Source organism: Molothrus ater, chromosome 7 (assembly GCF_012460135.2).
Source record: "Molothrus ater isolate BHLD 08-10-18 breed brown headed cowbird chromosome 7, BPBGC_Mater_1.1, whole genome shotgun sequence".
Lineage (NCBI taxonomy): Eukaryota > Metazoa > Chordata > Aves > Passeriformes > Icteridae > Molothrus > Molothrus ater.
Genome location: NC_050484.2, coordinates 30,647,082 through 30,662,148, shown reverse-complemented (window position 1 = coordinate 30,662,148; position 15,067 = coordinate 30,647,082). Strand labels below are relative to the sequence as shown.

General features: G+C 41.8%; 1 protein-coding gene across 1 annotated transcript in view; it reads left to right on the top strand.

Annotated features, from left to right (window-relative positions):
* The first annotated feature begins 657 nt into the window (after positions 1–657).
* The window catches only part of DPP10 (dipeptidyl peptidase like 10), a 437,210-nt gene continuing 422,800 nt past the window's right edge, over positions 658–15,067 (top strand). The window contains exon 1 of the mRNA XM_036386652.2: positions 658–782. Coding sequence (XP_036242545.1) covers positions 723–782 — 60 coding nt within the window. The 5' untranslated portion in view covers positions 658–722. The remainder of the gene's footprint in view (positions 783–15,067) is intronic.

Genomic DNA, 15,067 nt, shown 5'->3' with positions numbered 1-15,067 from the left:
CAACTTCCATCCCCAAATCCTGGCTTTGGCACCAGCTCTGGGTTGGACCCGCAGAAAGAGAATCTGTGTGTTCCTGGCAAGGCCTGCTCAGGAATCTGGAGGGTACAGATTCTTAGCTTGTACCACAACCAACCCCCGTGAAAGTTATTTGGGTGAAAGTCTAATTAGAGATCGATTTCCTCTGCTCCACGGGGAAGCGTGGAGCTGTCGCGGTACTGAACAAAGCGCGGTGATTTCGGGAGCCCGTGCGGGGCCGGGAGGCTGGTGCCGGTGCCTCGTACCTGCGTTACATAAGCACGCCCGTACCCCGCTACCGCAGCGGGCTGGAGGCGTTTGGAACCGACGGAAGAGGCGGCAGGAGGGAACGGGGAAGGTAGAAAGGAAAAAGCCCCGCGGAGCACGAAGGAAAGAGCAGCCAGCATAAACTTTCTGCTGCAGTCTTACTCATCTCGGCTGAGAGCACTGCGGGCCCGGCTTTCACAGAGCGGGGCTGATCCCGTTCATCTCCCCAGTCCCGGGGGCGCGGCCCGGCCGGGTCCCGGTCCGGAGCGGGTCCGGCGGGCGGGTCCGGCGGGCGGGGCGGAGCGGGTCCGGCCCCGCCGGGCGGAGCCGCCGCGGCGCCCCGGGGTGCGGAGCAGCGCAGCCGGAGCCGCAGCCGGAGCCCCCCGGCCGCTCGGAGGCGCCGGGAGGGATCCGCGGGCGTCCCGTGCCCGCCCGGCACCATGAACCAGACGGCGACCGTGTCCCACCACGTCCACTGCCACTCGTCCCGGGCCGTCAAGGTAGGGCGGGCGGCAGCGGGGCTCCCCGGCCGCCCCGCGTCCTCTCGCTGCGGGGAAGTTCGGCGGAGCTCGGGGAGAGGCGAGGGACGGCTCCGGCCGCGGGTCCCGGCAGCGGCACCTTCCGAGCGAGCCCTGCCCAAAGTTGCCCCGAGCGGGCGGCGCTCGGCGCGGAGCTGGCGGCGCCTCCCGGAGCGCTGCTCCGCAGTGCCGGCACGGCAAGGGCTCTGTGAAATCGACCTGTGAGACGCGGTTCTGGTGGTGTGTGCTCGGAACCGGGACCGGACGGGACGGGGTGCTGGATGCTCATGGCGGTGTCCTTGCCTTAGGGAGAGTTGGGTGGGTGCTTTGGCCGGGCACTGGGGAGATCCTGCTCGGGGAAGAGCCGAGGGAATAGCGGGCTCTGTCCTCGACTGCCTTCTTGCCCAACCTCTGACACCATCCCGCCTTTGCATTGATTGAAAAGTACTTTATAGCCGAGTTACTGCGCTCTGGAGTGATAGATTGAAATCCCTAACCAGATTGGTATTCAGTAGGAAGTACCTCTGCAGAAATGTGTGGTTTTCTTTTTTTTTTTTTTTCCTGAAATAAAATAAAAACGCAGTCAGTGACAATATTGGATTAGTGACTTTTAGTCCTGAAAAAACAATATCTAGAAATCTTACACCAGGTATTTTGTTTCATAAAATGATGTGTAAGCCTGAAGAGTTCACTTCAGTGCCTTTCTGTGGGTGCCAGGCTGTGCTTGGGTTTGTGTGGGGTGAGGAATCCTGCTGGGGCTTCACTCCTTGTGCTCTGAAGTTGAGGGGTCTGGGGTTCGTTTGTCTTCTCAGAAGGAGCAGCTGAACTTCACATCATGTTAGGAAATTCTCAGTTGGGCTTTATCCCGTTAGTGCTGGGAATAAAAATCATGACTTAGAGCTGAGGCAGGAGGGGATTAAAGGCATAAATCTTCGATTAGCACTGTCATTTTTATATAGGCTGCATTAGGCTGTGCAGTGTATGATCAGTAATGCAGAATGTCTGCAGGCTCGGGTACGGGGAGGGGGGCTTACCTGTGGCTCTAATGACCAGTTGTGTAAGGTGTAACTGTGTCCATCACATCACAGAATGTCCCCTTAGTTTATGCCCAAATGGGTAAGGTCATGGGAAATGATGAATTACAATTGCCCTGGCCTACCTCAAAGAGTCAGCAAATATAATCTTAAATTGCTTAAAACTGTTTCATCCTCTCTAGGTCTATCTCTGAAAGTACTAGAGAACAGAGAGCAGTCTGGTACTTGCTCTGGGAAATATTCCCTTGTTATGTTTGCCAATGCTAATTTTTCACTGCCAGAAACATTTATTAAATTCATTTGACTGGACTTCTAAGCCAAAACAACAACAACCACCAATATCAATATGCCATTAAAAAAAAAAAAAAAAAAGAAAAAGAGCCAGAGGAGTCAATAGTCTTCAAAAAGAGAGAACATGAATCAGAGCCTTCTAGACATGAGTCCATTTTACAACCAACACAGTAATACTGATGCCATTAGAAAACTGTCTCAATTTTCTGCTCTTAATTCTATGTGTCAGGTGTGAAATGTGCTTTATAAATAGTTCTAAGTGCTTCAATGCTGAGCCAATGGATACTCCATGAAAAAGTATTTACGACTGTAGAGGAGCAGTAACATCCCTATGGTAATGAGGACCTTGTATTGTACTTCAAAAATTCATTAGTGACCAAATAGAAATTGCTTTTTAAGCATGACTTCCCAAGAAACAGTGTTAGTTCTAGCAGTTATGAAGATTCAAGAAAAAAGGTTGCTGGAAAACTTCACACCTATGGGAGTGAGATCCCAAAAACCCTTTATTTTATTCCTCTTCTATTTCTCCCCAACACACAAAGCTGTTGCATCTCAGCTCCTGTGCATTAATATCAATGTAATGTTGCTTCTCAATGGCTTTTGGATCAGCCACTCTCTGCTTTGTAACACAGCATAAACTTCTGGATTCACGGAAGAAGCAGAATGATCCACTTGTCCACTAAATGGAATCCTGCAAAATTCGTCCTTGCCAGTTCCCTCTCTGAGTCACCCTGGGGCTGCAGGAGGGCTGGATGGAGGGACACCCCTGGCCCTCTCTCACATCCTTCTTTGTTGAGGGATGGGCATCACTCAACAAAGGGATCCCTTTTGCATCCATGAACTGAGTGCACTGCATCCAAAGTAAGTCTGGTGACAGAGAAACAAACAAATTTTCAAGAGGAAAATTAATATCAAGCAAGGAAAAAAGCCTAAAGATACCAAACCCCTTGGATAAAATGCCAAATCTCCTAGAAAAGCCTTTTACCTCTAAGACTCTTTATAGCTTGTTTTGAGGTGATTGCAAACCTCACCACCTTGCTGACAGTATTATGAACAATGATCTTTCACTCTGAGATGTATAACAAAAACTTTTAGGGTCAAGCTGGGAATGCCAAATACCTGCCTCATTTCTGTATCATTACATGCTTGACTCCAGGATCCCCCCCATGGCTATGAAATTGGTTTTATTCTTCACAGTTTTGGCTCATCTTGTCAACACAGCAAGCAAATTAGCTCTTCCAGGAGAATCACTGAGTTTTGTGCACTTCCATGTTGTGCTGATGACCAGATAATTTTTCAACATTCTATTTTGTCTGACAGAGAAAAATTCTGTTAGAACATTGTTTGCCTTGCTTGGAGGAAAGAAAGAAAAAAACCTCCACAACCCAGAAAATAGAAAATAATAATTATCCTGGCTAGCTAGGAAAACAAACCAAACATCTGTGTGAAATTTGCCAGGGACTATGGAATAGAAAAGTTTGTCTTGCTCTTAACACAGTCGTGATTACAATTTGCTCTTAAAAAAATGGAGTTAAGCTAATATTTCTGTGGCTTTATACATTCTTTAATAATAAAATATTCTTTACCAGATCATGACTCTCTGCTGTTATCAACCTCATATTGATCTGACTGCAAGCTGGATCATGGAAAGAGTTACTAATTGGCATTTCAGAAGCACATAATTACTGTGTAATATAATATGTATGTTATAACCTTTTACTCTTCTTTCTTTCCTGCCTTCCTTTCACTTTTATTTATTCATTAGCTCTTAGATTGTAAACTATAAAAGGAAAGTGCAGATATGTCCTTAGCAAAAATTCTGCAGCAAGTTTCATTAGTGTCCAGGGACTGTATCAGCAATTTTTACATTTCAGGTTTATTGTAGTAGTGTTGTAGCACCTGCTAATTGATGGGTAGTGGTGTACTAATAGTTTTCTTATTTACAATTAGGTTGAGGAGCAAAGACTTTAGGGGGGTTTGTAGTGTTCCCTTTGGACTTCTATGTGTTTAGAGCAACTAATTTCTTTTTAAACCAAACCTGTGCCTTAGCAGGAAAACATCTGCCCACTCCTGCAAACTGCAAATGCATCTCCTCCTACAGAAAGAGAGAGAGAGAGAGAGATAGACAGATATTCATATGTAACTGTTCCTGGTCATAAGGGCTGCTTGGTCACTCTTTTTGGGTTGAAACTTCAGGTAGTCGGATCTTTGAATGCCCACAGCGTGTGCACTCACCAGGCCTTGTGCAGATAGGAGAATCACTGCAATCTACCAGCTGCTTAGGAAATAAATCCCTTAAAATGAGAGCAGTGTTTCTGAAATCCATTACATCAAAAGCAAGTCACTAACAGATAATCTCAGTGAGTGTTCAATGATGAACTAGCCAGGATACACAGCAAAGGGCACAAGTGATACAGGGCTGTGTCATTGGTAGGAATATAGTCTATGGCAGCATAATAATGCAAAAAAAAAACCCAATAAAACCCCAAATAAGTGTTGCATTTAAATGGAATAGGTTTGCATAGTATTTTGTTTAAGGCAATGTGGAATTTGAGCAGTGGTGTGCCATGTGCCAACATGTTTGTCTTGCTGTGTGAGGAGCTGCAGCTCTGGGGAAGTGCAGTGTGGTGGTGGCTGGAGGCAGCCTGGCCATGGGGACACATGTCACTGTCACCTTCAGGATGTGGCCAGCTCAAAATGCATGCTTAGAACAAAGTAAATATTTCTATTTTCCAAAGCACTGGGAAAGTGTACAACACTCCTGTGTTTATTCAGTTCTTGAGACTGTCTGGAGGTGTATAGTGACCTGTTAGGGGACTCCAAAAATTACAAGTTATAGCACCCATCAAAGAGACTTGCTTGGAGCATGATAGAAATACCTTAAGTGTTGTTGTCTGAATGCTTTTTTGTTGAGTGGAGTTGCTGGTGTGATTTATTTGTATTTTGTAGACCAAAACTAGTGCATGATGATACATACGTATATGTGGAGACAAGCTGGAGATCTCTAGGTGGAAATTTGAAGAACAAATCACAACTTTTAAATCTTTCCATGTAACATCTTTCTGTATTTTTTCAGTCTCCTCGCCAGCATCTGTATTACTGGAGAATAACTGGGGCCTTTTCCTATTAAATGTCCGTCCTTTGTCATGAGAAGGGGCAGGAAAGAGGAAAAAAAAACATTTGAAATGCTTGTATTTTCCCCTTCCAGTCTATGAATGAAGAATTGCTCCATGTCAAAGGTAACATCAAGATTAGTTAACCAGTACTAGATAAAAACTAGAGGAGAGAGAGAAAGGGGAAGAGTTGCTATCAAATCCCCAGCTGATGCCATAAGGAGCAGCACAGTGTCTCCATAGGTGCTCAGGCCCAGTGTGTCCCAGCAGCAGTGTCCAGCACTCCACAGCCAAGATAGAAATGGTAGAGGTCTCTCCTTGCAGGGAAACTCAGTCCCATTGCCTGCTGTGACCTTGCTGGTTGGGCATGTTTGCTGCCACTTCCTTGCCTACAAATTTCCTATACGCTTTCAAAACTTTCCACTCTTAATTCCCTGCTCATTTCATAAAACTTCAAAGCAATTAGCAAAAAGTGCAAGCGCTTTTATATGCATGAACATATACTGGTTCTGTGGTATAGCTTTGATATATGTCATATATAGCCAACCCCCCCATGTATTCTAATACAATTCATGGCTTTCAATGTAATGCTGACCATAGGGATTTAGAAGGCAGTCACTTTAAAACTAATAAACACAAAGATACATGAACATGGTGGTAAATTATAATTAATAATGGCTTAGTACTTTACTTATATTGTAATAATATAAAATTTTTCCTACTACCTTACTTTAAGGAATAGGGCATTAAGTTTGATTCTCTTTGAAGGCACTTAAGTTATGGGTCTGTGATGTTACATAACACCTTCCTGAATAGACACCACATCATGAGGAATTTAATCTTTCTCATTCTTTAATCCAAAACTGTTTTACTAACCATGTGTTAGGAAAATTTTGTGCTTATTTTGTACAGTATTTCATTCTTAAACATAGCATAATAAGACCAGCATGCAGTCTAACATCTGAGTATTGCTTTAGAATTTGCTTAGGACCTTTTCTGTTTAAAGATTTTTATCTAAGGTCCTCAAATTGAATTATAAATGTTAAGTTATGCAGCATCCAGGTTTGTGACTGCACTGTGTTAATCATTTGACAGGTTTTTGGATCGGTGACTTTGACTTCTCACGTGCTGACAACACCCAATGTTACTGGCAGCATGTGCCAGTAGCAAAGCAAAATTAGCTTCTGGGACTCTTAAAAACGAGACACCTGATGTGGCAGAATGCATTGGGGGCTTTTTGTTTCAAAGAGAGAGAATGAGACGGGCAGATTCATTACAGTGTGAATGGAACCAAGAGTGATTCACAACTATGTACACCAACCCAAGGGACCTGAGGGAAGGAACACCTAGAATGAGAGTCATCAACTTAATTAAAGAGTCTCCACAGTCCTGAGCTGTGAAGCTAATGCAATGGCTGCAGATGAGGGTGTGATTTATTTCATTTTGAATTTAACCGGTGGAATAGTTTGAGTGAGTTATGCTTTAAAATGCTAATTTCTCAGTGCTGATGGCAAAGGCAGCTCCAGTGCCCAAGCTGGGTGGTGGGTGTGTGCTGTGGGTCTCTTCCCCACATCAGGAGTGCCAGAGGGAGGGAGGGAGGATAATGTCCAAAGATGTTTAAAGCTTAGTATACTGATTTCTATCATGCTGGCCTTGAGCTGCTGACCTCTTTCCTGAGGATACATCAGAAAAATAATCCGAAGTTAGAGTTTAAAAAAGAAAGCAAGTGGAACTGGAGAGAAGGAGACGGCTGTTTGAGCTTGTGTGTGACCTTACTAAGGGAAAAGGATGGGGAAGGCAAGCCCTGGGGAAGTTCTGCAGAAAGTTGAGAAGGAAGTAGAGATGATATCTGAAGGACACCTTGAGGCAGTGGCGGCAGCTTGGCAGGAGGAGGCAGAGACAGGGGAGTTTCAGGGAGACAGAACCCGAGTGCGACTGGCTGCTAACGACAGCTGGCAAGTCAAGGAAGATCAGAATGGGGTATTGTGTTCTGGCTTCAGCTAAGGAGACTGCACTTGGCATATTGGCTGCTGGGTTAGATTGCATTGCTAGATCTGACCTGTCACACAGAAGTTGTTGCAGAAAGTCACAGCCCTAAAGAGAAACCAAAAGACTGAGATCATGTACTTTTTTTTGAGAAGTGACAGAGATGAGGTTTGCAAAGTTATCTCTCTAGGGAACCCCCAGAAGCAAGGGAGCACAGTGTCTGCAGGCTTCATGCTGGGGAAAAACCCCATAGGTATATATGCATATTTGGAAGAGATATATATGCATATATTCAGAAGAGTTTGGCAATATGGGGGAAAAGAAAAATATATGCACAGGGCTTGTTATAATTAAGTCCACTGTTTTGTGTAGTAACATAGAAAAGTAACTAAAATAGTGCCAAAACCATGAGTTTGTCAGGAAACTTATGGTAATAATTATGCAAATGTTTCCCCTTTAAGAAAAGGTTTGGGAGCCTACAGTGATAGTATTTTGGTAATCTTTGTCCAAATTTGGCTACCTGTGCAGTAATGGTTTAGCATTGTGAGAGGCAATAACAGTACATGTGTGTTAAATTATTTTTTTAAAGTTTTAAGTTATTTTAAGCTTATTTAATAAGGTTTTAATTGGTGTAGCTCATAAAAAATGAATATTTCATTACCAATAATAAGCCTATTGCTTCTTGTACAACGTGAGCTACTTCTGCAAGCAATAGATGTCAGGTTCATTTGAGGGACATTTCTGCATGAGGAATTCTAAGAATTTTCATGTTAGCACAATGGTGGTGAAATCAAAATTAAAGCCACTTGTGTAAAAAAGAGTGTGCAGTTGTGCAGCAAGTTGCTAAACACAGAAAAATTGACACTGTTATATTAAAGAGTAACACTTAGGTTTTATGTTCCTTCAGATTGAGAAAGTCACAACATGCTAGTGCTTCATATCAAACTTGCCTTTACATTTATATCATTAAAAAGACAAGCTTTGTCATCAAAAGGTACTGTTCTTTGGGGTGATAATTGTGTTCCTCCTGCTGCTGGGAGAGCCCCGTGCCTGATCCCATCCCAACTGTCCTTTTCACCAGTGGTGCTTTGCCCAGGGACATCCCTGGCTGGCAGAGTGTCCTGTGGCTGTTCCTCAGAGAGGAACCTCTGTAGGTGCAGCAGGGAGAGAGTTTCACACCCAGTGGATAGGAGAGATGCAAACATTTTCAGTTCTGACAAAACTGAGACCTGCTGAAGGTTTTTAATGGGGAGAGGGAGGGAGAAAGCTGGGGCAGATGCCTGGTGGTCACACTGGTGGCTGTAAATGCTCTGTTCGTGCTCCTGCAGAAGGTGGAGGAGTTTCTCCAGGGCAGGGGATGGTGCTGGAGCTTTTCCCCGAGCTCTGCAGCACCGTGCAAGTCAATGCACCAAAGTCCATTAGCTTAAGGGGAGCTGATTTCTTGATGCCAGTGGTGAGGGCTGAGCGTGCCTCTGGGGACCCCATTTCCTCAGCCCCTGCCGCCTGGGTAAATGATCTGGCAGAGATCTGGAACAGTGTCTCTGAATTTGCTCTTCACTGAAACAGTCAAGGAATGAAGAATATTTGTTTAAATTCTTGTTTATTAGCCTTATTTATGTTTTTAAAATTGTGGTTTCAGGAGTGTAAAGGCAAGAGTCTATCCCTTGGCTTAGTTTTTCCCTGGGTATTAGAGATGAATAGCAGGCTTACATTTTGAAATAAACTTTTTTTCTTTTGTAAAATCAATTTCTTAGGCAGGAGAGTTCCTGACTTCCCAATTAAGCAATTTATCTAAAAGAAATCTTTTTTCCCTTCCCTTCAGAGCATTAAACCCTTACTCAGCTTGAAAGCTGCATCAGTCTGCCAGTGTGGGATTAATGCCACAAACGTTACTGCTCATATTTGCTGCAGAGATGACCTGCAGACATGACCATCATGTTAAAAAATAGCTTTTATAATTCCTTGTGCCTGATAACAGAGCCAAAAAACCTGCCTCTGTTTTCCTGCATTTCTTCTTACTGGTTAGAGGAGGGGAGAAGACACAAAATGCGGTGCCTGCCCCCGATGGCCCATCCATCCCTGCTGCCTCCTGGGGCTTGGGCAGTTTCTGGAATGGCTTTCTGGCTGCAGTGGCTCTGCCTTTGCCATGTCCCTGTCCCGTGGGCACCGTGGGAGCATCAGCACACACGGGTGCCCCCACAGGCTGAGTGTGAGCACTTAGCCTGGCATCCTGAAACCTGCCCTGAGCCTGGTCCCACTGCACACCAGGCAGACTTAGGGCTTACTTTGGCTTTTTGGATAAATCTAGGGAAGGGAGGAGACTTTTTGTTTTCCTCTTAACCTGTTTGCCCGTTGTCAGTATAAATAAGTTCAAACATGTTCTGAGATTATCAGCACAGCTCCTGAACACTGAAAGGAATCAACCTCTCAAAGCTTTTGAGCTTTTCCATCACTCACATTTTACCTGTACAAGCAAACCCCATGTGTGTGTGTGTGGCACTGAGCAGCACAATAGTGTGTTTATTCATTCTCTGAGCTAACCTTGCTTCTCCAAGAGGCTGGAGGGAAATTGCTGTGCTTCTGCATTTGCTTGTGGGACATATTAGTTTCTGCTGCTTGTAAGGATCCTTTCCCCAACTTTCCTGCTAATCCAAACCTAAAAAAACCCATTCTAGCAGTGCTGGAATGACTGACTAAAGGTTTTCTCACTGTAATTTATACACCTATCAATAATTTCTTAGTTTAATTTTTTCCTCAGTACAGGACACAATGTCTTATTGCTGGAGCTGAAAACTGAAAAATTGGAGTTTGGGGTAGACTCATGAGTTCTGTTTCCCCTGGTGGTAACTGTTCATCCAGGCAGAGATTTTGCAACTGTTTCTGCTGGGCTTCTTCAGGGAATTAAGGCTGGCTTTTAAGGTTAACAGTTTCTTTTAGGAGGTGGAAGGAAGCTTTTCATGGCTTAGCAGGCTGCCCCAGCTGCCCCAAAGGTCAGGGTGACCTCAGCACTGCAGCAGGCAGAGTTGGGGCTTCTCACTCACTTTTCCTTTGTGGCTTTCTGTTTTCTTCTGTTTGTGAGTCCTGTGGGTTGTTTGCCTGGGCAATCACAAGCAAGTGAACTTCTGTGGCAGAAAAAGAGATGGTGCCAGTCACTGGGGCAGCCTGGAGGGAGCTTGGTCCCTGTGTCGCTCTGTTCAGCCACGCCTGGGGCAGCAGTAATTCTGGGGGGAAAGGAGGCAAAAAAAAATAAAATATGGCAGTAAAAGACTGAAGGAAAAGAAGGAGGAGAAAAGTTAATCCCTCAGAGCCACTCTGGTGGCCTCAGGAGACACATCTGTTGACGGCACATCGTACACACCTTGTTCATGTGAGCATCTCTATAGTTTGGGATATGATTTTTGCTTTCTGAGAAGACAGGACTGTGTTCATCCTAGAAACCTTTTCAACTGATTTTTTTCACATGTTATTATCTGGCTACTGGGAGTCAATACAACCCTGGATTTGTCTGTTTAAAGACCCAATATATACTACACATGGCTCTCTTTCCTAGTGATGATTTTTAAGCTGTGAATTCCCTACATTTACCTACAATAAAACCTCAGCTGACATCCAGAATGCATATTTTTTGTATAGATTTAGTCTGGAGTTTGAAAAATCTCAGTTTTGTAATTTAACAGCTGTAATGTGTTTTCTGGGAACATTAATGTTTCTGAAACTTGATTATGCAAATATTTGCAGAGGGCAAACAAACGCTCAGCGAACAAATTCATAAAATAATTAAGCAAAGACCGGTCGTTTTCTATTTTTGTAGTATTTCTGTTGGTTTCTATTTTCATAGTATTTGTGTCTGTCTAAACATTTCCCAAACTCTCTGGATGCCTCTTTCCCCTCAGTGATTTAGAAGTCCCTGGTGACATTGATTGCATCCCAAGAGAGGTCACCTTTACTGGTAAGACCCATGAGAAAGCTGATGCCTTGTGAAGAAATTTTTGAGATATCTTTACAGATATTTTATAGATTCAAAGAACTTTTCTGGCATCATCAGAATCATAATACCAAGCAGTGTTCAAATTTGAGGACTCTTAAAAGTATGAAGAAAAAGAATTTTAGATGACCATTGTCCTCTTGGTTACTGGTGGGCAGCTGTGCTTTTCCACATCCAGTACTTAAATACCAACTCATTGAGTTGGTGGTTATGCTGTGGAAGAGATTTATTTCAGGAGTTATAACTAAAATTATGTTTTGTCAGAATTTTGTGATCTTTAAGTTGTTTTTTGTCATATTGGCTTGAAATTCTGCAGGTTCACTGTAGCAATCCTGATACAGGCAAGTTATATTTGGATTGAGCTCTAGACACATGGAAGTGAGAAACTCATTCCCTACCAGGCTTTGTGTTCCCAGAACAGCTCTGTCATTTTTGTACTGGATTGGGCAACATAAAGGAAATGCATTTATAGTCCCAGGCAGTGTTCAGAATGAGTGTTGTACATAAAATTGCTTGCTGAAGTAACTTGCCTGATGCTGCATGAGAGATGGGCTAACAGAGAATTTGGGTCACTATACCTAAGAAGATTTCTGTAATTAAACTGGTTTGCATTTTTACATGAAATACTTGAAAAAGCTTTAAAGTTTCAACCTGTCTATCCTCCTTCCTCCTGAAACAATATTGTTATGGCTTCACACCTAAACCATTTAGAACCAAATTTTGATAAAGAAAAAGAATCATCGTTGCAGGATTTTGAAGAACTTATTTCTCATGTTGAGAAAGATATATAAACATGTATTTTCTGTGTGTGTCATCCTCTAGTACTCTAGCCTTACAAAATAAAGCTGGCATGGGTTAGATGCAATAGAACTAAAAAAGACTGAGTTTGAATGAAAAGGAAATAATAACTGATATTCAAGATTTTTATGTTTCATTTTTAAACTGTAATCAAAAAAATAATGTGTACTCTTGTTTGATCAATGCTGCACACGCTGCAGAAAAAGTGCACTGCAAGATTTTGGAAAAGTGCCCACAACTGATACAGTGGGATTAGGGAAGAATTTTATTTTTTATAGTTCGGTATTTTTTAAAATACTAACAATTCTCAAGCTGCCTTCTTGCTTAGGTCAATTATTTTTTGAGGAGGTATGCAACATGCTCATTACTTTCCAGTATTTCTTCTGTGTTGTTACTGCAGAGAAAGCAGACAGTAAAGTATCTAAAAGCCCAAATATCAGTCTTTAATGATTTCTGCATTTAGAGCATAGGAATGAAACTACTAACATTACAGTTTAGTATAAATTTTCATTCCTATTTAATAACTGCTTTGAATGGTGACTTGTGTGATTGATCATGCACACTTACACAATCGGCATTTATAGTTTAACTTTTAAAATGAAAATGTGGAATACCTACAGGTATAGGCTATATAGAGTAGTATGTGATAATGTAAGAGTTCTCCAAATTAGTGCTATGACTGTTTGACAAACTCTCATAATGTCAAAGTTTAAATTATTGAATAGCTACAATTCTGCTGTAGAAACTGCTATGTAGATCATGAGACATAAAAGGAAGCATGTTCCAGATGAAGTAGCTGAGTAAATATATCATCCAAGTGGTTGATAAAGTAGCTAAATTACTGTAAACAAACAATAAAACATCTTAGAGGAAATATCTCAGAGAAATTGCTTATTGAAAGCTTAAAAAGATAAATGCAAATTGTAAATATGTAAAGGCTGGAGGGCAGTTTTTTGATAAAAGCTGTAGGTTCTCTTGGCTGTCTGTCTAATACAGATGATATCCTTGAACAGTAATGACTATTCCCTCTGACAGAGTAAAGCATAGCAGATGAGAGTTGATATAAGATGGACCAAATCTATTTCTGCCATTAAATACTTATAGAAATATTTCTGGGCAGTGTAATATGAAAATGTTAAGTGAAAGGAAAATGTTGAGACTGTATACATCATTAATCAATTATAAGTCATCTTAATGGATAAGAAATTACTCCCAAGATGTTTGTTTTATTAGTGAACTCAGTTCTGCAGAGCACCAATTCACTGCACACCACACAAACAGCTTTTTTTTTTTTTAGTTTTTCTTTTCTTCTCATTACCTTTGATAATTTTAGTTTCCAAGAAAATACCCATGGAATTGATCATCCTCTACCCCTAAGGCTGAAGATGCCAAATATATGATTTTATGCCAAAGTATTTGTGGAACCATCAAAGTTCTTGTCTGCCAGCCAGTGGCCAGATGCCATCAGCAGCAGAGGTGGCTGGGAGTTTTCAAGCTGGAGCCGAGATGTTGTAAAAGAGTCCAGAGACCCTCAGAGCAGCCTTGCAACACTTAAAGGGCAGCACTTTCTCATCTTAGGAGAAAGATGGGGTCAGACTTTTTAGCTGGGCCTGTTGGGGTAAGGAAAGGGGTAATTAAAATTTAAAAAGAGTAGATTTAAACTAGATATAAGGATATATTTTACAATGACAGCGGTGAAGCACTGGAACAGGTTGCTCAGAGAGGTGGCAGAAGGTCCATCCCTGGGAACACTGCATGTCAGATTGGATGGGGTCCTGAACAGCCTGCTCTGGTTGAAGATGTCCCTGCTCACTGCAGGGTGGTTGGACTAGATAAACTTTAGAGATCCCTAACAACTCAAATTATTCCATGATTCTATAAAAAAAGGAGAAAATTAAAAGTGCTATAAAGCACAGCAGAGTTGTCAATAATATCTTCTCCCATCTAACAGGAGGCAGCCTGGAAGAGCTGGAAGAAATTGTGCTTTGTGCATGCATTGCTCTGTGGTAATGTTTTCTCTTTATATTGTGTTTTTCATCCTACTGCCTCTGGACAACTCTCATGTAGATGAAAAGGTAGTGGTAATGAGTTGAGCTGATAAATCTTTCAGAAGAAAAAGGGAGAAAAAGAGATAAAATATTATAACTGTTTTCAGTAAGGGGGGCTTACTTGAAAATACTTAATATCTGATTCTCAGTGTTTTCTCAAAATGACACCTAAAAAAAAAAAAGATAAAAAGTTTCTAAGATAATGAAGATAGTAAGAGGTAATACTAAAATGACATTGATAACCCTTCTGCATTCAGTATTATTTTATGTGACTACTTTATTCATTATGATTTATGGAGAATATCCCTGACTACAAAAGCTAGATAATAGATGGGTTTTATCTTTTTAATAACAGATCTAATCCCACAGTCATTATTTAATCATAATTTCTTCTTTTCAGACATTTTCTTGCATGTATTTTTCTGAGTCAGGTCTGTGATATTTAGGAGTTTCCATAGGTGACAATTTACATTTTCAAAAAACACATCAATGTTTTTTGAAAATGTAAATTTTCAAAATTTATGGCCATGTTCTTGCCTTGTGCCAACATGATGAACAATTAAGCACTATTAATTCCCTTCTGTGATGGACATTGAGACAAAGAAAATTTAAATATCTTGCACAGGGCTGCTGAGGGTTTGGTGTTAGAAGTGATGACACCTGGTGGGTTCCTATCTCTTTCCAATACCCAGCTAGAAATACAATATTCAAGTGGAAAAGAACCAGTGTTGTTCCTTTTTAAGACAAATTGTCAGAAGTTCTGTTGATTTTTTAAGAGGACATACTTGTCGGGTAGGTGACTCTTGATTTCTCTATAGGTCATCTGTAGGCACTTGGACAAGGTGCAGAATAAAGTGCTGTTGTATTTTGGTTTTGTGGGTTTTTTGTTGTTGGTTTTTTTTTTTTTTTTTTTTGTTTTGTTTTTCTTTCAGCCTGGAGGTATTTGTATTCACCTTTCCTAAAGAGATTGAAGGATCTAAAATTTGAAGGAAGCATATTCTCTAAATAAAAA